Source organism: Polistes canadensis, unplaced genomic scaffold (genome assembly GCF_001313835.1).
Source record: "Polistes canadensis isolate GaletaPanama2010 unplaced genomic scaffold, ASM131383v1 scaffold_8, whole genome shotgun sequence".
Lineage (NCBI taxonomy): Eukaryota > Metazoa > Arthropoda > Insecta > Hymenoptera > Vespidae > Polistes > Polistes canadensis.
Window position 1 is genome coordinate 746,029 of NW_014569555.1, and position 20,962 is coordinate 766,990.

General features: G+C 31.5%; 3 protein-coding genes across 23 annotated transcripts in view; 2 read left to right on the plus strand and 1 right to left on the minus strand.

Moving 5' to 3' along the window:
• The window catches only part of LOC106791425 (tyrosine-protein phosphatase Lar), a 542,243-nt gene extending 536,181 nt beyond the window's left edge, over positions 1-6,062 (plus strand). For 10 of the 16 annotated variants that reach the window (XM_014757056.1, XM_014757048.1, XM_014757072.1 and 7 more), the window contains 7 exons: positions 814-953; positions 1,395-1,600; positions 1,702-1,868; positions 1,957-3,317; positions 3,406-3,632; positions 3,754-5,560; positions 5,734-6,062. In XM_014757056.1, the coding sequence (XP_014612542.1) occupies positions 814-953; positions 1,395-1,600; positions 1,702-1,868; positions 1,957-3,317; positions 3,406-3,632; positions 3,754-5,560; positions 5,734-5,802 (3,977 nt within the window). In that variant the 3' untranslated portion in view covers positions 5,803-6,062. The remainder of the gene's footprint in view (positions 1-813; positions 954-1,394; positions 1,601-1,701; positions 1,869-1,956; positions 3,318-3,405; positions 3,633-3,753; positions 5,561-5,733) is intronic. The other 6 variants (XM_014757065.1, XM_014757081.1, XM_014757156.1 and 3 more) reach the window with 1 other exon arrangement.
• A 5,338-nt stretch (positions 6,063-11,400) lies between these two features.
• Positions 11,401-13,256, minus strand: LOC106791972 (uncharacterized Golgi apparatus membrane protein-like protein CG5021). 5 transcript variants are annotated; one of them, XM_014758071.1, is made up of 6 exons: positions 13,157-13,250; positions 12,953-13,057; positions 12,582-12,655; positions 12,272-12,506; positions 11,703-11,945; positions 11,401-11,636 (listed from the first exon to the last, which is right to left on the minus strand). In XM_014758071.1, the coding sequence occupies exons 3-6, from the start codon at positions 12,641-12,643 to the stop codon at positions 11,571-11,573; spliced, it is 606 nt and encodes a 201-aa protein (XP_014613557.1). In that variant the 5' UTR covers positions 12,644-12,655; positions 12,953-13,057; positions 13,157-13,250; the 3' UTR covers positions 11,401-11,570. The 5 variants fall into 5 exon arrangements, with proteins under 5 accessions (XP_014613557.1, XP_014613548.1, XP_014613528.1 ...); XM_014758062.1 differs by having other exon boundaries at positions 11,703-11,957; XM_014758042.1 differs by lacking the exon at positions 12,953-13,057 and having other exon boundaries at positions 13,157-13,256.
• Positions 13,257-14,180: 924 nt separating this feature from the next.
• LOC106791907 (zinc transporter ZIP11) overlaps positions 14,181-20,962 on the plus strand; it is a 51,341-nt gene continuing 44,559 nt past the window's right edge. Inside the window, exons 1-4 of one of the 2 annotated variants that reach the window (XM_014757918.1) lie at positions 14,181-14,926; positions 17,389-17,770; positions 19,808-19,959; positions 20,739-20,824. In XM_014757918.1, the coding sequence (XP_014613404.1) occupies positions 14,819-14,926; positions 17,389-17,770; positions 19,808-19,959; positions 20,739-20,824 (728 nt within the window). In that variant the 5' untranslated portion in view covers positions 14,181-14,818. The remainder of the gene's footprint in view (positions 14,927-17,388; positions 17,771-19,807; positions 19,960-20,738; positions 20,825-20,962) is intronic. The other variant, XM_014757923.1, reaches the window with a different exon arrangement.

Genomic DNA, 20,962 nt, shown 5'->3' on the forward strand with positions numbered 1-20,962 from the left:
TATATATATATATATCCATATATATTAAAAAACACATTATTGGTATTCAAATGGAGCATTACCGGGTGCGAGGGGTTAATATCGTAGAGCATGGGGTGCGGCGTGCCTCGTAATATTGTTTGTACTTCGTTTTGTCCGTGAGTGATTGGTGCCGGCATGTCGATATCCTATACTACTATATCGATTTATTTTTTTCCTCCAATTTTTCTCTATTTGTCTTCTATTTCTTTCTTTTTTTTGTTTTTATTTTATTACCCTTTTTTTGTCTATTTTTCCTCATTTCTCATTTCTTTCTGTTTCGCATTTTTTTTTGTTCTATCTGACAGAAAAAAATTACGAACGAACAAACAAAACAAACAAAAATAATAGACGAACGATGACATTTCAAAACAAACGAAATAAATAACCTAAAAAAAAAAAAAAAAAGAAAAATATTTTGTTAATTTAATTATTTTTTCCCCCCCCTCCCCGTTTTTAATTTACTATTTTAATTTACAGGACAGCGGAAACTAATTATCTTAATGACTGTTTTGTTTTATCATATTATTTCAGGCATTTTCATATTTTTCCAATCAAATTTTGTTCATTCATATTTATATGCATATTATATTTATTATTATATATTTGTATCGATTTTTTTGTTTATTAATTACTGAGTTTTTCCCAAAACCCTTTAATAATTATTTGGCCTCCCCCCCTTATTCACCCCACCTTTCCTGTGTATGAAAGCGTGAGTATGACGAGAACGAATGATTGTAAGTGTGCTGCATGTTAGCCATAAAGTGCACAATCTAATTGTAGCTTGGGTTACAGTGCCAGGAGATCCTCAAAACGTCAAAGTGACGTCGATCAATTCGACGGCGATACACGTCAAATGGGATCCACCTAAGGCTAAGGACCAAAATGGGGTAATCAGGGGCTACCACATACATGTACAAGAAGTACGAGAAGAAGTACGTATTTTCTGTTAATTAATAATTGTCAAAATAATTCTATATAAGTATATACAAAAATAATTACTTTAAAAATCTATTAATAATAATATTAAGTTATAAACAAATTTGTTTAAATATATTAATTTATAAATAATTAAAAAAGATCTATGCAGGATATATTCCAATTTATATATATAACTTTTTTTCTTTTTTCTTATTTTTACTTTATAAAAATATGTTTATAAAAAATATTCGTATTTTAAAAAATGAATATTATATTTTATTAAATAAATGTAATTTAATACAGTATTTTTTGGATAAGAATGAATATATGTTACGTAAAATAATACAATATATTGCATAAGAGATAAAACGGAATATTAAAAAAAAAGATAAGTAGCGGACGATATTTAAGGAGAAAATTATGTTAAAGAATAATTTGTGTGTAAATTTTATCAGGGAAGAGACGATGTGTTTAACGAACCGATACGTCGGGACGTCCAAGAGGACAATGTACGAGAAATAAATATCACAGGACTGCAACCGGATACAAGGTACTCTGTACAGATAGCCGCGTTGACGAGAAAAGGAGACGGTGATCGATCGGCACCGGTTCACGTTAAAACACCAGGCGGGGTACCAAACAGACCGCAAGTTAATATAAAGTAAAGGATCTTTTTCTATATTATATTTTTTTCGAATAAAATAACGAAACACTTTCTTTCTTTCTTTTTGTTATTTATGTTCTTTTATTTCTTTTATTTAGAGTCATTGGTAGAGATCCCGTGATGCTCGAATTAGAATGGATGGAACCAAGCCAAACATACGGCGATCTATTGGGTTATAGAATTCGTTATGGTATTAAAAATCAAACCCTTAAAAAGGAATTCATTCGTGGAACTCGTCAGCACATTTACAAGGTCACCGATCTCGGTAAGGTCAACTCATTTTTTCTTATGTTAATTTATATATCGTTAGAAAAAGATTAAGAATATATCGCGAATAATATTTTCGTTTGAAGAAGAACGCGGCGTCGAATACGAATTTCGAGTTGCTGGTCAAAATAGTATAGGATATGGGCAAGAAACTGTACAATATTGGTCCAGTCCTGAGGGAGAACCTAGTGGATCACCAACCAATTTGTCTTACTTTTTCCAAACACCTGACACCCTTTGTGTCACTTGGGACAAACCATTGAGACAACATCGAAACGGTCAGATCATTGGTTACGATGTGCAGTTCAATAAAAAGAACGATCATTCCTCCATTATAGAAAGGAATACGACGAAAACTCGTGCGGTTTTTTCGAATTTGGAAGAAGACACGGAATACGTTTTTCACGTTAGAGCAAGAACTGTGAGAGGTAGTGGTCCATATTCGGAGAAAATTACTATAATAACGGAGAAGGATATCGGTAGAGCACCGATGTTAGTTAAGGCCGTGGCAACTTCTGAATCGAGTGTTGAAGTTTGGTGGGAACCTGTACCTAATCGTGGCAAGATCGTTGGTTATCAAGTTTTCTATACTACAACACCAGTTGAGGATCTTGACGAATGGAAACAAAAGACCGTTGGTTTGACCGAATCTACGGACCTGGTCAATCTCGAGAAGTTCACTCAATATGCCATAACCGTAGCGGCGAGATACAAAACTGGTCTCGGTAGAATCAGCCAAAAGATCACGGTAACTGTTAAACCAGAAGATGTGCCTTTAAATCTCAGAGCACCGGAGTCGTCAACTCACTCGATGACGTTATCTTGGACACCGCCTATAAGACTGAATCCCACGAATTACAAGGTGTCCTTTGACGCCGTTAAAGAGTTCGTCGACTCTCAAGGTATAACGCAAACGCAGATCGTACCACGTCGACAAATCCTCTTCGATCCTAGCGTTACCAGTACAACCATTAACGAGCTTCAACCATTCACTACATATAACGTTAATGTTAGTGCCGTGCCACGAGATGGACAATATAGACCACCAGCTAAAATCACCGTCACCACACAAATGGCTGCTCCGAAACCTATGGTTAAACCAGACTTTTATGGGGTCGTCAATGGCGAAGAGATTCAAGTGATCCTACCTCAGGCGTCCGAAGAGTATGGGCCAATTTCTCACTATTATTTGATCGTCGTACCTGAAGATAAATCAACGGCTGACAAACAACCCGATGAACTTACGGAAGATATGATTACGGGAAAGGGTACTAAACAGGAACGAGAGAACGCACCTTACATCGCTGCTAAATTCCCTCATAGAGACATTCCTTATACCTTCCATTTAGGAAGTGGTGATTTATACGAGGGATATGAAAACAGAAAGTTAGAAAGGAATAAGAGATATAGAATTTTTGTACGTGCCGTGGTTGACACTCCTAGAAAGGTCAGTAATATACTTTGTGATTCTATTTCATAAGAAACATAATCTTACTCAATAGTAGACGACCTAATGAAAACAATTTACTTTTCAGCATCTCTACACTTCCTCACCTTTCTCCGAGTATCTTTCATTGGATATGAGAGAAGTTCCACCAGGCGAACCTCCACGTCGACCAAATCCAAATACTCCAGTCGATGGAAATCCTGAAGTGTCTGTTAAAACCAGTGGACAAGAACCTGGAATGGTTTGGGTAGTTGGTCCTATAATAGCAGCACTTATGGTCAGCATCTGTTTGATTCTAGTATTTTTTATAAGAAAGTAAGTCCTAAATCAGAAATTTTTCCACTTGTTTCTAATTAGTACAAATATTTACGTAACAGAACATTAATATTTACACTTCAAAAAAATTAACAAAAATATCACTTAATTCCTATTTCAGACGAAGGCGACCGTGCAAGGCACCAGATCAGGCAGCAGTAACTCGACCACTTATGGCAGCAGATATCAGTTCAAATCATGCACCATCCGATCCAGTAGAGATGAGACGTTTGAATTTCCAAACTCCCGGCATGATATCGCATCCACCGATACCCATAAGCGAATTGGGTAATCATATCGATCGATTGAAAGCAAACGACAATCTAAAGTTCAGTCAAGAATACGAGTCTATTGAACCCGGTCAGCAGTTCACTTGGGACCACTCGAACATGGAAGTAAACGCATCAAAGAATCGTTATGCCAACGTGATAGCCTACGATCATTCTCGAGTGATCCTTCAAACGGTCGATGGGATGCCTGGGTCCGATTATATAAACGCGAACTATTGCGATGGTTATAGAAAGCAGAACGCATACGTGGCAACTCAAGGACCACTTCAAGAGACCTTCGGTGATTTCTGGCGAATGTGTTGGGAACTTCGCACGAGTACAATCGTTATGATGACGAAACTGGAAGAAAGGACTAGAATAAAGTGTGATCAGTATTGGCCAACAAGAGGTTCGGAAACTTATAGCCAGATGACAGTCACCATTACCGATATCCAAGAACTAGCTACCTATTGTATTCGGACTTTCCAAGTTTGTAGAGCAGGTTATTCGGAGAGACGTGAGATCAAACAATTGCAATTCACAGCATGGCCTGATCACGGAGTACCGGAACACCCAGCACCATTTTTACAATTTTTACGAAGAGTTAGATCGTTAAACGTACCGGACAGCGGCCCATTAGTGGTACATTGTAGCGCTGGCGTTGGCAGGACCGGTTGTTTCATCGTTATAGATTCTATGCTGGAACGTATCAAGCACGAAAAAATGATTGACATATATGGACATGTGACGTGTCTACGTGCTCAAAGAAACTATATGGTACAGACCGAAGATCAGTACATCTTTATTCATGACGCACTTCTCGAAGCGGTAATATGCGGCAATACCGAGGTACCAGCTAGGAATTTACACTCTCACATTCAAAAGCTCATGCAACCTGAAATCGATAATATAACTGGCATGGAATTGGAATTTAAGAAATTGTCTAACATCAAAGCTGATTCCACGAGATTCATATCAGCCAATTTGCCATGCAACAAACATAAAAATCGATTGGTCCATATCCTACCTTATGAATGTAGCAGAGTATGTTTACAACCGCAACGTAACATCGAAGGATCGGATTACATAAACGCGAGTTTAATCGATGGTTACAGATATCGTGGTGCTTATATTGCAACCCAGGGTCCACTTTGTGACACCACAGACGACTTTTGGCGTATGCTATGGGAGCATAATTCAACGATCGTGGTTATGCTGACAAAGCTCAAAGAAATGGGTAGAGAAAAATGCCATCAATATTGGCCCTCCGACAGATCGATTCGTTATCAATGCTTCGTCGTAGATCCTATTGCCGAATACAATATGCCGCAATACATTTTACGCGAATTCAAAGTTACTGATGCACGAGATGGAGCAAGTCGTACGGTTAGACAATTCCAATTTATTGACTGGCCGGAACAAGGTGTACCCAAGTCCGGCGATGGTTTTATCGATTTTATCGGTCAAGTTCATAAAACCAAGGAACAATTTGGTCAAGATGGACCTATCACTGTACATTGTAGCGCCGGTGTAGGTAGAACGGGTGTATTCATAACGCTTAGCATCGTCCTTGAACGTATGCAATACGAAGGTGTAGTAGATATCTTCCAAACAGTAAGAATATTACGTACGCAACGTCCTGCCATGGTACAAACGGAAGTAAGTTGATTTCTCCGATTTAATTTTACGCGTCTATTTATTTGATTAGTAGTTTTAAACATTTTTTACATAACATTTATTTCAAATGTTTCGAAATACTAATTCAATAAAATATATCAGCTGTAATGTTCTTACAATTCTTATTAATGTCTTGTCATTTATTTCATTTTCAGGATCAATATCAATTCTGTTATCGTGCCAGTTTGGAATACTTAGGATCATTTGATCATTACGCCAACTGACAAGCCGATAATCGGGAGCAAAGAGAAGCAGCTACGAGAGATCGAAGGGAACGACAAAAGAATGAAAGAGATATCGGAGAAAGGGCTAAAGTACGACGTGTTTAGTACAATGGAATACATATATCGTGTTAAGTGTGCAGCAGGAGAGTAAAAAAAAAGCGTAGTTTTTATGCGTAACATTACTCGTACCTTCCTCAAGGGCAATTGTCTCATAGTCGCTAAGCGATAATTATTCGCTTATGTATCACAGACGGTTTAAACAAAAAAAAAAAAAAGGGAAAACAATAAAAAATTTAAAAAAAGAAATAAATAAAAAAGAAAAATAATAATAATAATAAAAATAATAATAATATTAATAATAATATTAATAATAATATTAATAATAATAATAATAATAATAATAATAATAATAATGGTAGACGATGAAGTGCAATAGTTGAAAAATGGTGTTGCAGCACACATAATCGCGCAGGAAATTTTCATTCTTGACKRWWWTWWAAAAAAAAARAAAAAAAAAAAAAAAAAWAMAWATACAGTATAGAAAGCATTCACACAACTTTTATCCTGATAAAAAAAACGTACGAAACTTAGAAGAAGAATAAGAAGAAGAAAATTAAGAAGATGAAGAAAAAATTGTCGTTAAAAAATAGATTAGAATTCGAAGGTAAAAGAAAAAACTGAACTCTCGCAATTGTAGCTAACTAGCTCTAGCGAGGTAAGAAAAAAACTGCCGCTTAAGTGTATGTACGTTAAATATCCTCCTCGTCGATGATACGAGCGACCATAATTCATCTCTCTCTTTTTCGAGACACACTTTTTTTACTTTATACAAAATCACAATAAGAAGAACAGAAAGAAGAAACAGAATAAAAATAAATACATAAAGAAAGATAAAAGAAGAAATTGAGGATAATATTGTCTGAAGAAATCCGATCATATCGTTCTCTCGGATGAGAGAACCATAACTGATTATACGTCTCGTTCGACGTTCAACGTTCAAATAATTTTTCGGATAAACGAATAAACAAGCTAACCAATGCCCGCAACGCAACGTCGACGTGTATATCAAAATCAAAATTCGAACGACGACCCTCGATCGTACGATCCCAAATCTCCGAATTGGAACATATCCTGATAAACTTATATGAGAGTTATCTCACTTATGGAAACATTCTTTGCAGCTAAATTTTTTGAAGTCTTTTAAGAATTTCTTTATCGAAGCTTAGGTAGTATTCTAACTATTAAGATTTAAACAAAGAGGATGGAAAAAATAAAGAAATAATAAAATACTAAAAGCATGTCTCTCTCTCTCTCTCTCTCTCTACTCTCTCTCTTTATAATATTAATAATAATAATAATAATAATAATAATAATATTAATAATAATAATAATAATAATAATAATAATAATGATAATAATAATGATATATATGAATTTTACGATTCTCTCGTAAAATGAAAAGACAAAGTAACGCGAAAAACTTGAATCTTGTTTATCGAAGAAAAGTGCTTCCATCGTTAAATTAACAGCTGCAGAGAAAAAACTTCAAGCTACAACACAAACGTTTCTCTCGTATATTTCTATGAAAATAAAAATAGAAGAAGAAGAAGAAAATGAAGAATAAAAAGAAGAAGAAAAAGAAGAAAAAGAAGAAGAAGAAAAGGAAAAAGACTAATAATTAGAAAAGCACAGTTAGTTACTCTTTGTGAAGCTCTACAACTTAAGTGGTTGATGATAACGTGGCACACATTAACGAGTACTTATCGATGGAAATTAATTGTAACGAGTAACTCTTGAGAAAAAAAGGATTAGACAGAAACAAATGCTTCTCGATGTGGATTAACAAGGAAGAAGAGACATGAAAATTTCCGCAAACTAACACAGGAAACTTGCCATACTGCCAAATTGACAATTAATGCTGTACCCATTATGCACGATAGGTATCTTCTCTCATTACTTATTGTAACTTTACAATAGATTATAAGCGAAATCGTTTTAAGAATTTAGAATATAAGTGACACCATTAGAACAAAGATGACATTGTGAAAGAAGAAGGATGAAAGAGGAAACGGTGCCTATATTTAATGAGAAATATGCACACATGAAGATTGTGCATAATTCTATAAATATTATTTAATAGAAGCACTGTGTATGTTGGACTCCCGTATTATAATCCGATACCCTCGAATCCTTATGTACAAACTTTCAAATCTAAGCTTCTACCTCGTCTATTATTATTATCTCATCTTCAAAATTATAATTGGACTAATTTCATTTATCGTCGATTGAACATTTTCTATCGGACGTACGAAATATATTTGTTTTTATTGCAAAATACCAAAATAATACCTAAACTGATAAAATTTTATTCAGAAAATATTTGTTGATTCGCGTTTTTAATCAAACTTTTCTATTTTTGCTTTAGATATTTTCCTGAAAATCTTATTTTTTATAATTTAATAGAATAAACTATTTGAAATCGCGTATTTGTGTTTCTGAAATAGAGATTTTTATCCTTTTTTTCATTATTCGTTGAATTTTATCATTATTTTTACAGAAGGAAGAAATGTTAACTCTTCCAAAATTGTATGTTTGTACTATTATTATTTAAAAATTGGTTCGAGGGTCAGGAATTGTGACTAAGTGTACATAAATGCACCGTTTGTCATTAACAACATTATATATACATAAGATGATGAATAATATATATACATAGATATATATTATAAATATCATAAAAGAGAAGTGGATGTGCATAATAATGTGTGGATATTTTCCAGACTATCAGAATATAATAATCTGTTTTATTTAAAAAAAAAAAAAAAAAAGCATGTCCCATATCACGATATTTCGTTTGTTTAGGTTTCATTTAGATGTTTTAACATATTTTTTGATACTTTTTAATCGGTCCCTCCCCCCTCCCAATGTTTTTACAAATTCTATACGCCACGTCTTTACAAAATAATATCTTCTTTCTTTTTTAAATAAAATTTACTTCATATAGACTGAGAATATATAAATATATATATATATATATAGATTGTAACGCTCGTAAGAGTCTCTATATTTATTTGCAACGTCATTTGATTCATTGGTATAAATTCTCAAAGCCATGCGTAGTGATATATTTTCAAAATATATCCAAGAACGCAGCAGCTCCGGTAGATCTGCTTTAACTCGCAGCTATAACTTTTGTACTGAAATAAAGTACTTAAATATTTTTCTTTCTTTCCAAAAAAAAAATAAACAACAACTGCCATCGTTTCATAAATTATTTATCGTATTTGTTCACGCATTATTCATAGTTTTTAATCGATTCGTTTACTAGTATCGTTATCATGTAAACTTATATTTAGTTTTTATACAAATTTGACATGAAAATGGAAACCTTACGTCAACGTTACTGCGCTGGAAGTAGATATGTATATGATGTTTTCCCTGTCGATAAGCAAATAATACCTAAACTTATTTGAAAATAACATTATAACGGCATGGAGATAAAAACTTTATGCGACTTCACATTATTGAGAAGTACAACTAGTATCGAAGGATCTCACTAAAGTTGGCTCGTATTCTTTTTCTAAGAGATATTGTACATGTTGTATGACCACAATATAACGTTTAGCAGCGCAGCTCCCATTTTTATTTTTTATTAATTGTAAGGTATTTGTGAATGCTGAAGGAGAAATAAAAAGACAAATAAGATTATCGAGCTGATTGAATACTAAGGAATATATATATATATATATTTTCCGCGTCGCGTTTGGATAATATTTATTTCGATGTTTAAGATATCTCATAAAAAAAAAAAGAAAACATTTAAATTGCGCGTGTAAATTCCTACACAGATTCCAAATCTTCTATATTAGTTTGAACTAAACACGAGAGATCAAATATTATTATATTCATATAAAAAGACTCGACGAAAAAAAAAGAGCAAGTTTACTTGTTTCATTGAAATGTGATTTAAACCATAAATATACAAAACGGTCCGACTGATATTTAGCTTTCTATATACCCAATTTTTATACGTTAAAATGAAAAAAAAAAAAAAAAAAAACATAAATTGTTGAGAAGAACAAAAAAATTATTATCAGCCGATACTCTTTTAATGACATCTTATTATTAAAAAATCCTAGTAGTTCTTGTGGTTGGACTGTAAATACATATATATATATATTATTATTATTACTATTATAACTAAATAAACTTATGTCGATTTCGTGTGAAAATTTCATCCTTCAGTGTTACATACCACTGCTTTATATCGTTCAGTGTGAATATTTCTGCGCGTCATTTTATTCTATCTTGTTCCGAATACGAATGATAGCTTACAGAAATTATAGATGAAAATGAAAAAGAGAAGAAAAAAAAGAAAAAGAAGAAATAGTGAAACACGCCCTTGTATTTATCAGAGTTCTTCTAAATAATGATCTTTATAGAGAAAAAAAAAGAGAGAAAGACTTCAAACGTTACAAATAATTTTCAAAAGATCGTTGTGATAGAAACATATTCATACTGACTTAATAAACAGTTTGTTCTCTTCTGGTGTTCCTTGCACCGTCAAGTTCTAATCGAAGTATTTAAAAATCAGACAAATAAATAAATAATTAAATAAATAAATAAATAAATAAATAAATGAGTAAATAAATAAATAAATAAATAAAAAACGTGCATTTAAAATAAGTGGAGCCACTTTTGTGGGACACCTCTTAATCTATAAAATGACATGTAATTATACTACCCGAGTGTATTTTGCCAAGTTTCTCAATGACTTCATGTTTCAAAGTTCCAGGCTAAGCGCAAAATGTGTTAAAAGAAGTTCAATTGTTGTAAAAAAACATATTACTAGCGATAAGTTGGTAGCATTAATAATCTGTACTCACAAAAGTTACAAACACAAAGTCCACGATATTCACGTATTTGTAACGTACTAATTCTAACATCGGATATTTAAGTTATTTTATATAATTTCGACGAAATTCTTTTTAAGTATATGTTGTAATTTAGATCCGTATTTGCCAGTAATCTTGATTATTTTTTTTTTAACCGAAAATGTATAGCAATATGTGGTTTGTTGTATTCTTCTTCTTGAAAACACTTATGACTCGTAATCTTCGGAGCAATTTTCACGAACGTTAATAAAATTCGATCGATTACCAAAATGTGCTGCTCCATGCAATATGTAACGAGTTTGGTAATATGTATAAGATCAAGTTGCAAAGTTCATCTATATCTATAGATGAATCGGTCAAATGATATTATGGTCTCAGATCCAAGGAAGAATGTGAGTTTAAAAAGACAGAATAGAATGACAGAAAGTCAAATACTAAATATCGTTGAAAGAATGGGAAATTATTTTGTGATACCTTCTCGCCAGAAAGAATACAGCAGGCTGAGGTGAATACGATAAATGCAATGTTACTAATAAAAAACTACTATACAAATTAAATATGGTGTAATAGAAAGAGTCTGTTGACAAGGAGAAATACCGTGTACATTATGTATTGCCTTGTGGCATCAATAAACTAGTAACTAACGTCATAAAGTATTGTCTTTTGCATGATGTAGAAAAGGAGTTTAAAACAATTACAGGTTTTTTTTTTTTTTAAGCACACATTTTCAAATAATAATTTTATTACAGAGTACTTATACTTTAATAACTAATATCATTATTTACAAGCATATCATCATTCACCCAATAGACATTTACAACATTATTATTAATTTTTTCATACACATCATTATACTTACAAAAGACGGTTTTTTTATATTACATTAGTTTGTTGATTTGGATTATTTGTTGCTGGGCTCCTCGTCATCATCGACGCAACCTTGAAATAAATTAACATTCTGTATTCCTATCCTTTCCTATTGATCACTAAATATTAATTACTAACGTTTTGTATAATTTGTTTCCTAAAGAAATCACTGGTAGCCGTTGAAATATACTGATCACCTCCCATTTTACATTTCACATATCCATAAAGATTGGCCCCATTTAAAATGATAGCAATACATACGAGTAAAAGCCATTGAAAGTTTAAACGAAACAAGGCAGTGATAAATAATATAGACCACAAAAGTGGACACAATATTAATGCCAACCAAAAGATACGTGCCTCTGCCACATTAATACGATTCTGTTGGGGACCCTGAAACACAGGGCACATAACAGAAATTTGCAGGAATCTCTTGACAATAATCATCCTTATGAATAGTCGCTTATTATTAAAATTTGCATAACGTTTAAATATCGATTCGAAGGTGAAATGAATAATAATAAAAGAAAAGAATAAAAGCATCAAGGATATAAACATTATCTCTACTTGATAATCTTGAACTATATTTTTGAAGGTATACCAGTTAAAATAAACTATAATTAAGATGTATGAAGAGAAGAACAATCAAAAAGAAATATAAAATATATTTGAAAAAGGTTCATTAAAAATAAAAGAACCAGCCAAACCTTTTTAGATTCAAATACCCAGTTGCTCTTCCCATTGTCGTCTATATAATTCCACCATCTAAGTCCCACCATCAATCTTCCGGTTATATTTTTAACTGTCCAAAAATCCATTGACAAGAGAAGTACAACAACGACAAAGCTAGCAATAAAACTATTGGAAAATAATTGACACATCATATAAACTACTATAGCTGATATTCTAAATGCCAGATGGAATATGGTAACGTAGGGATGCCTAAGACGAAAAATAACATTTTATATTTCATAAACAAAGATATCTCCTCCTATATCTTATTTAAATAATGCATACTTGAGTTTGTCGCTTTGAACAACTTCATCCTCCTCTCCGAAGGCTATGGTATCGTCATCCATCAGTAAAGGTACCTAAAAACCGACATAGACAAATAATCTTTCTTTTTCTATTACAATTAAGTTAAAACAAAGAATTAAAACTAAAATAATGTAATATGCAAATTGAACAATCGAGCGAAACGAGCAAAGAAAAACGAACGTTCTGTTTAAAACACATTGTGCGAGTAATAACAATAAAATAAATGAAATACAAAAATAACATCGTCAGGTTATCTCGAATGTATCTAACGTTCGTTTGGAGATTAGAAATATTCGATTTTTTCATCGTATGTATTAGACCGATGTCATCCTCTAACAAGTAATACATACGGTAATTCTTTATGGATATGTCAGTAAAGTTCTTCCAACGAGCTAGTCTAACGAGATATTTCGGCTTCCTCGATAAAAAACGTCTCGGTTTTTTTATATCTCGTTCTAAGCATAAATATATAATTAGATACTACGATCGAAGCACGTTAGCAGTATTAGTATAAAGATACACTACAAACGCAGGATTTTCTCTCATGCACCTACCGAAGCAGACGCCATGTTGGCACATTGGTTGACAGACGCATTGACAACACGACGCGTTTTGTCGTCTGCTAATACCACTCGCGATTGCAGCGCTGCAGTGCGTCCCACGCGCGTAACATCGAGGAAGAATATACGCGGGATATTGAATAAAATGACAAATTTAAACAGATAACGATATTAAAGAAAATTCTTTCAAATAATTCATTACAATGGTAAAATTATATTAACTATGAAATTTTGTTATTAAATAATAATAATATATAAATATATTTAATTATATATTGTCAATTGTTTTTGAGATCACGTGACCAAGTAGAAAAGATATAACATCCAATCAAATCGTTAATCATGGCGGCTACGTTTTCGCGGCAACGAACGGATACTCGTGCTGAAGAAAAATATTTTCAACGTTATTTTCTACTTATCAATTCGGTAAATATATTGTCATGATAATAGTATAAAACTGATAATAGTTACAATAATCAATATTTTCTGAAAACTAAATGAAAAGAACACGTAGATGCAATAGTTGATTAGTAATGGTTAACTTTTTATAAATTATCTTTTATGAGCACTGAAAACATTTTTTGTAGTAATATCAATCAATAATTATTTCTAGAGAATAAATATCATGCGAAAAAACATTTTTACGATAATACTAGCATAAATAATAAACTAAAATTAGAATTATATCTATATATAATAGATATTTCATCGAATTAATGATTGCATATTTTATCATATATCGATATTTTACGTAACGATCTAAAATTTGTAAAATATGAAAAATAATTTTGTTATAGATAAAAAATAAATTATCGATAAATCATAGTAAAAATATTTCAAGCTAATGTAAAATGAATTTCTTTTATAAAATTCTAATAAAAGGTATATTAAACATGGCTGGTCGATGGCACACCAATCGACCAATCGCGTGTTATTGCAAAGGTGGCAGGTAAAAAAAGAAAGCTAAAGTTAAAAAGAGAGAGAGAGAGAGAGGAAGATGGCGCTTCGATCGAGGTTCTTCATATATGGTGTAACGAACGAGGTACATTTTCCTAAATGTGTGGTGACTCGAAAGTTAGAATTGACAGATCCAAGGCGTAAATCTGAAAAAAGAGAAAGAGAGAGAGTGAGAGAAAAGCGCGCGTGTATTAATTGGTCAGTCGAGATAAGTACATTGACGTATGAAATACCGATAACAAGTAGTGTGGGCGGTAGTTTGGTATTGATAGTAGTAGTAGACAGTAGAAAAGTGGTAGGTGGTGTTGATAGTGGTAGTTGTTTTAATATAAGGAAACTAATAAGCATATAATACTTACGTTTTGCTAAAGTGTCGCGTTGGAATGGTGAAACGATGTATTAGTGGTGTGGTGATGTTGGTGTTAGAGGTAGAGGTGGAGGTGGTAATGGAGTTGCAGTAGCAGCATTAGTAGTAGTAATAGCAGTGGTGGCAGCTAAGATAAGCGCGGGGGACTGAGTGTGGTTCGCCGTTGTGATTTTCGCTTCCCGCGAAACAGTTTTCTCGTGGCACACGTTCGCTTCGGGTTTATTTGCTCGAATGATAGTAATGCAACGTGTTTCGACGAATTAAATTATTTGGTGAAAGAAAAAAAGAAGACAAAAGAGAAAAGTTAACAAATTTCATTGAAATAAGGAAAGATGTTGAAGGAATATTCACCAATTGTACAGGCCCTTTTAGGGACACTCTTCACGTGGGCCCTTACGGCAGCGGGTGCCGCGCTTGTTGTCGTCATACGCGGGAAACAGGTATTCTTATTTTTAATTTCTTATTTTCATTATTTTGATTATTATTATTATCATTATTATGCTTATCATCATCGTCGTATCATATATCTTTTTTATCATAATCGATCATCTTTTAATCCTACTTAATTGAACCAGTATATCAAATGCTATAAATGTCAAGAATGTTACATTCAAAAATCTAAATGTCTAACCTTACCCGAGAGCATTGACCAAAAAAGGCGGTTAATATCTTCATTTTTAATTTCTTTTTGAAATTCGCGCCTTTTTTTCATTCGTCGAATTAATTCAATTATTATATAATATGCGTTTTTAGAAATGAATCTTTTTTGACTAAAATTGAAATAGAACGTTCGTTTGTTTGAATATACTTCGAAAACGTATACTTTTTCGGTACGCCAAACTAACAAGTCTCAAGGACTTAGGCTCGTTTTAAATAGAGCACAGTATGCGTGTATCGAACGCTTCCCTATTACATCAATCTATAAGCGTTCTTTATCAATCGGGGGAAACGAGACGCATTACTCTTTATATTAATTCTCTTCATTGTGTGTGATCCGAGACATCGTGTGTCGTCGTCATCTTCGTTCACGATGATCAAAAAGGGCACCTAACCTCCATCAAAATATATTATCTTTGTTTGTTACCATTACTCTAATCAATTTTTATCTTTAAGTCCAAATATACCAACGATTGTTTTTCTCTTCGAGAATATTGCGCTAAAAAATTATTTGCAACAAATAATAATAATAATAATAATAATAATAACAATAGTAATAATATTAATAATAATAATAATAATATTTTTGCAAAATATTTCTGATTACGTCGAGTACAATCGTTTAAACGGCACAACGAGTAAGACTTCGATTTATCGAATCACATTTATCCGAAATTTCGATTAATCGAGATCATGGTTATTTATTTATTTGTTCGTTGACGGGATAAATCCATTATTACATAAAAAAAAAAGAAAAAACAATAAAAAGAAAGAGAATAAAGTAAAACAAAAAAAAGTTGATAAACAATATAAATATAAATAATAAATAATAGAAGTAGAGTAAAAATAAAGAAAAAATAAATCAAATACATAGACACAAAAATCCGGGTCATTTATCTTCTGATCATATTGGCTAATCAAGGCCCTTCTATATATATCGTTGGAACGCTTTTTTATTAATTTGTTAATCTCTGTAGGAATGGATACATGCGCATATGCATATATATATATATATATGCGTATAAGAAAGTGCATAATGATAATTATCGTAAAAATTGAAGTATCGATAATGATCACTTGAGAGTCATGAACGATCGGTAAACGTGTTTCGTTTCTCGTAGAAAGGTCATCGAGCGATCATCTCATCCCACTGCATATATTATGCATACTTACATGTTGAATTGGCATAAAGCCGGATATAGGTATATGAATATATCACTTCGCTTGATCTAAATGAAATTATGCTTCAAAAATATATGCTAATTTATAGAGTGTGAAAAAATAATATCAATCAATCAATCAATATTTTAATCATGATTTTTATTAATTATTATTATAAAATAATTACATATTTATATATTTATTTGATTACTATGATATTTGTTGGAGTATTTCAATAAATTAAAGTCAAACTGGTTAGGTGACATTATCTTCCAGTTGATCCGGTCTTTTCTCTTAACAAACAAAAAAAAATAGAAAATAAAAAAAAGTACACGTCCCCGTATGTTTATACAGAATGGAACGTTAATAGCGATCAGGTCAATTTTTTCAAAAGCGAAACGAGATATCGATTAATGTGTTGCAGACAAAAAAAGTTGTAAAACTTCGCGAAGGGTAATGGATATTGTAGTTGAACTCGTTCATAATTTAAATGATGGTCCTCGAGGAACGTATGAACGCCAATTTAAATTTCTTAAACGAAATGACGCATATTTTTTCCGTAATATCAAAAGATCGTTCAATTTTGAGAAAATATTGATACGCACGTGACGTAATATCGATAATTGTGATAAGATATTTGAAAAATAAAACATTAGATACAACGATATCAATAACCTGCTCAATAATGTAACAAAACGTAAAGTAAACAAATAACCTTTCCAAGCGAACAATATATAGTTTGAATAGGGAAACAAATTAACCGGGAAAATAAAATTGTTTCCATGTTAGATTGTGTGGAAACTAGTTAAGAGTCACCCTTTATATTTTTAAACCTTTTATTACACGAGTATCGTTCTACATACAAAATGTGCTAGTGCATACGCATTGTCACACGGTACAATTCCTATATGGGTCAGTTGTTTGTTCGTACGAAATTCTTCCACGAATTATTCGTATATGAATCGTTATAGCAACGATAGATTGAAATAAAATTTAATTCTCATTTTAAAATATATTATACACAAAAGGAAAAAGAAAATAATTGATATATACTTGTCGTAACAATTGTAATGATTGTTTTCAGCGAAAACTATTGGACATCAGTCTTGGATTTGCCGGTGGTGTGATGGTAGCAGCAAGCTATTGGTCCTTGTTGGCGCCAGCTATTGAAATGGCAACGGAGAGCAAAATTTATGGAGCCGAAGGGGAATACGCGTTCGTACCGGTCGCAGTTGGGTTTCTCATAGGCGCGGCATTCGTATACGGAACGGACGTGTTGATATCTTCCCTTGGCATTCAGTCCCCCAATGTGCTTTTAGCTATGCAGTCAGTCGGTACGAAACAAAGAGACAAGGTCCTTGCAAAACTAAAGAGTGACGAGGACTTAGACGATATCGATACGTTTAACGACGTACAGATTTCCGGTGGAATGATGTACACTCATGTCGATTCGACTACTATCGATGGTATTTCGCCTTTTTTTCTTCTTACAACCACTTCTCTCTATAGGCTTTACCAACAATAATGGGATATGAGATCGGTTTTGTTTTTTCTATTACGATTATATTTTTAATTTAATTATATTATATATTTTTCTATATATATATATATTCTCTTTTGATATTATTTACTTATAATATCTATAATCTTTTAAATGGCATACGAGTATACGCACATATATATATATACACACATATATACACTACACATGTATTTATAGTTGTGTTAGATTGAGTTGATCAACAAGTAATATCGGAATTTTTAATCTTAAGTAGAGAGAAGATACTAGGATTATTTATTTAGATATTAAATGTTAATAGAATTTTTAATTAAACGATATGTACTTAAGCGTTATTTATTTTCATAGAAAATAAAGTGATACCTTATAAAACGGTGGTTATTTGTTCGAACGGAAAATATATTTTTATATTTAATTATTTCTTTATTCGTAGATAAAAAGTGTTAAAAAGATTTGTAATAAAAAGTAATGACTCATAATATTGATAGGTTTATTTTTAATTGAATATAAGATAAGAAAGAGTTTTACAATGCAAAATAATAATGTTGTTTATTTCAATATAAATAGCTTCAAATTCCAATATTACTTATTAACCAATCCATTGTACGTATACATGTATGCCTAATTCATCATTATTATTATTACTATTATTATTATTGTTATTATTATTATTACTACTACTATTATTATAATTATAATTATAATTATTATATTATATATATTAATTATTATTTATTAATTATATAAATTATTATTATCATCGTGTTATCGTGAAAAAGGGAAAGAGAAATGGGAAAGAAAAAAGGAGAAGACGAACGTCGCTGTATACTCGCCCCTCTTTTTGCTTTGTGTCCTCGTATAAGGCGAACGTTTCGAACTAACTTTAAAAACCAGGAATAAGCATCTTCTGTTAGGACAATAATTATTTCTATTTCTATTTGTTTACTTTCTAATACAAAATATACACATTTTATGTATAAAAAGAGATAGAGTAATTACTGAACAAAATTAAAATATACGTGGTGAAGTTGAAAAGTTTTGAACTTAACATAGAAATAATTATTTTCGTTTGTAAAAGTTCCTTTTTTAAGTTTTATAAATTAATATTCTTTCTTTTTAGTTGAACCACAAAACTTTTCAATTCAATCACGTATACGTTTGATCGTTTATCAAATCTTCTCGTATATTTTGCCATTGGAGCAAATTGAAATTATTTTTCAAATAACTCAACATATCGTAGTTCGTTAATAATGCTTATTCCAGGAATTATATCAAATCCGTTTTGAGACACGTTATTCTGATACTAAATAGTTTGTTAATGTATTCGTAATACTTAGATTAGTCTATTAGTGAGAGTTATTACATACTTATATACAGATCTATAAATGCATGCACGGTAGATATATTCATAATTAATATAACTGGTACCCTTAGGCTCAGATTCTCTGCGTTTTAAAAAAGCAATTTAACAAAATTATAATTGAACTTTAAAAAAAATAAAAAATGTGTTATTAAATAACGTGAATTTAAAAGCGTGTGATGTGTTGGATGTGAAGGAAGTTTTATATAATAAAAAGTGACGTGTGAAAAATGTGTTGAAACTGTAACCAACAAAACAGATATTAAAAAAAAAGAAAAATTAAATTATAAAATTATAAATTAAATGTAATATATTAAATCCCCTTTTTAAAAGCCCCTTTTTCCATCGAATCTCTGCCAAGTGGTACCAATATTTTCTTCAAAACTTAATCTCTTCGTTCTGCCTGCAAATTGAATTAATTATAAAAAATTTGAAAAAAAAAATAATAATATAAATTAAAATCGGCCCTCAAAAAGCCAATATAAAAAATAGGCAATAATATTTTGTTTGCATGTGATACGCCTGTGCGCTTCCATGGAATCTAATAAGAAAAGTTTATTGAAACGAATTAGTTGTTGAAATGGGGAATCATCGTAATGTCACCATTATATCGATCTTTTTCAGGATTTTACGAACAAAATGCAAGAAGAAGACAAGTTGCCAATATACATAGGCCATCGGAAATGGCCGAGATGAGTACAGTTTATGAAGATCCTAGTAACGAAATTAAGAATAATCAATGGAGGAGAATATTGCTCTTGGTTGTAGCCATTACAGTAAGTTGAAATATTCATTTTCTTTTGTACATAATGTTTTTACATATGCGTTTCACATGCACCGTGTACGCGTATTAATGCTGATAATTTTATCACTGTGAATTAATTTAAAAAAATTAATGGAAAGAAAAATATTATTTCACATGATTTATTTTGTAATATAAATAATTATAACGTAAGATAAATCTCGTAGAATTTATTTTTTGTTTTCTTACAATATTCTTAACTTTGATTACTTAACACGTAAATTGTGGCTTGTATCATGTCGGCCAATAAGTAACTTCAGAATATTTTAATCCATAAAAAAATCACTTTCTCGGTTGATTGAAAAGTTTCGTGCCTATTCTTTTTCAAAAGTTTGTCGAGACAACGTCATAAGAATAAAAATAAGTTTTTTGATCGAGAGAAACAATTTAAGAGTAAAACTTTTCAATCTACCCGAGCATTCGGCTATAAGATACGAGAAACATTCTTTTTCGATAAAATATACTAACTTTATTTATTTGATCATAAATTATGAAACATTTCAAACATTCTAATCAAACATTATATTTTATTGACTGTACGAATATTTTCTTTTATTTAGTCTTCTTTTTATTTTTATCTTATCTGTTTACGCTGTAAACACGTTTATATATGTTCCAAAGAAATTTATTCTCTATCTTTCTTTTACTTTAATACTATCTGTCTCCCTTATTGTATTGCAAAAAAGAAAAAATAATCTATCTTCTAAGTTTACTGTAATAATGGCGTGGCAATTTTAATCATTCTTTGCTTAGGTGCACAATATTCCTGAAGGCCTTGCCGTTGGTGTTGGTTTCGGTGCGATAGGAAGCAGTGCATCAGCTACTTTTGAAAATGCAAGGTAAGAGACACATGCCAGATAATCATTTTCTTTTCAACGATAGAAAAAAAAGATAGTAACTGCTTATATCAGAGTGTGTATGTCTTTTTAATTTATATATTTTATATATATAATATATAAATTAATTTATAATATAAT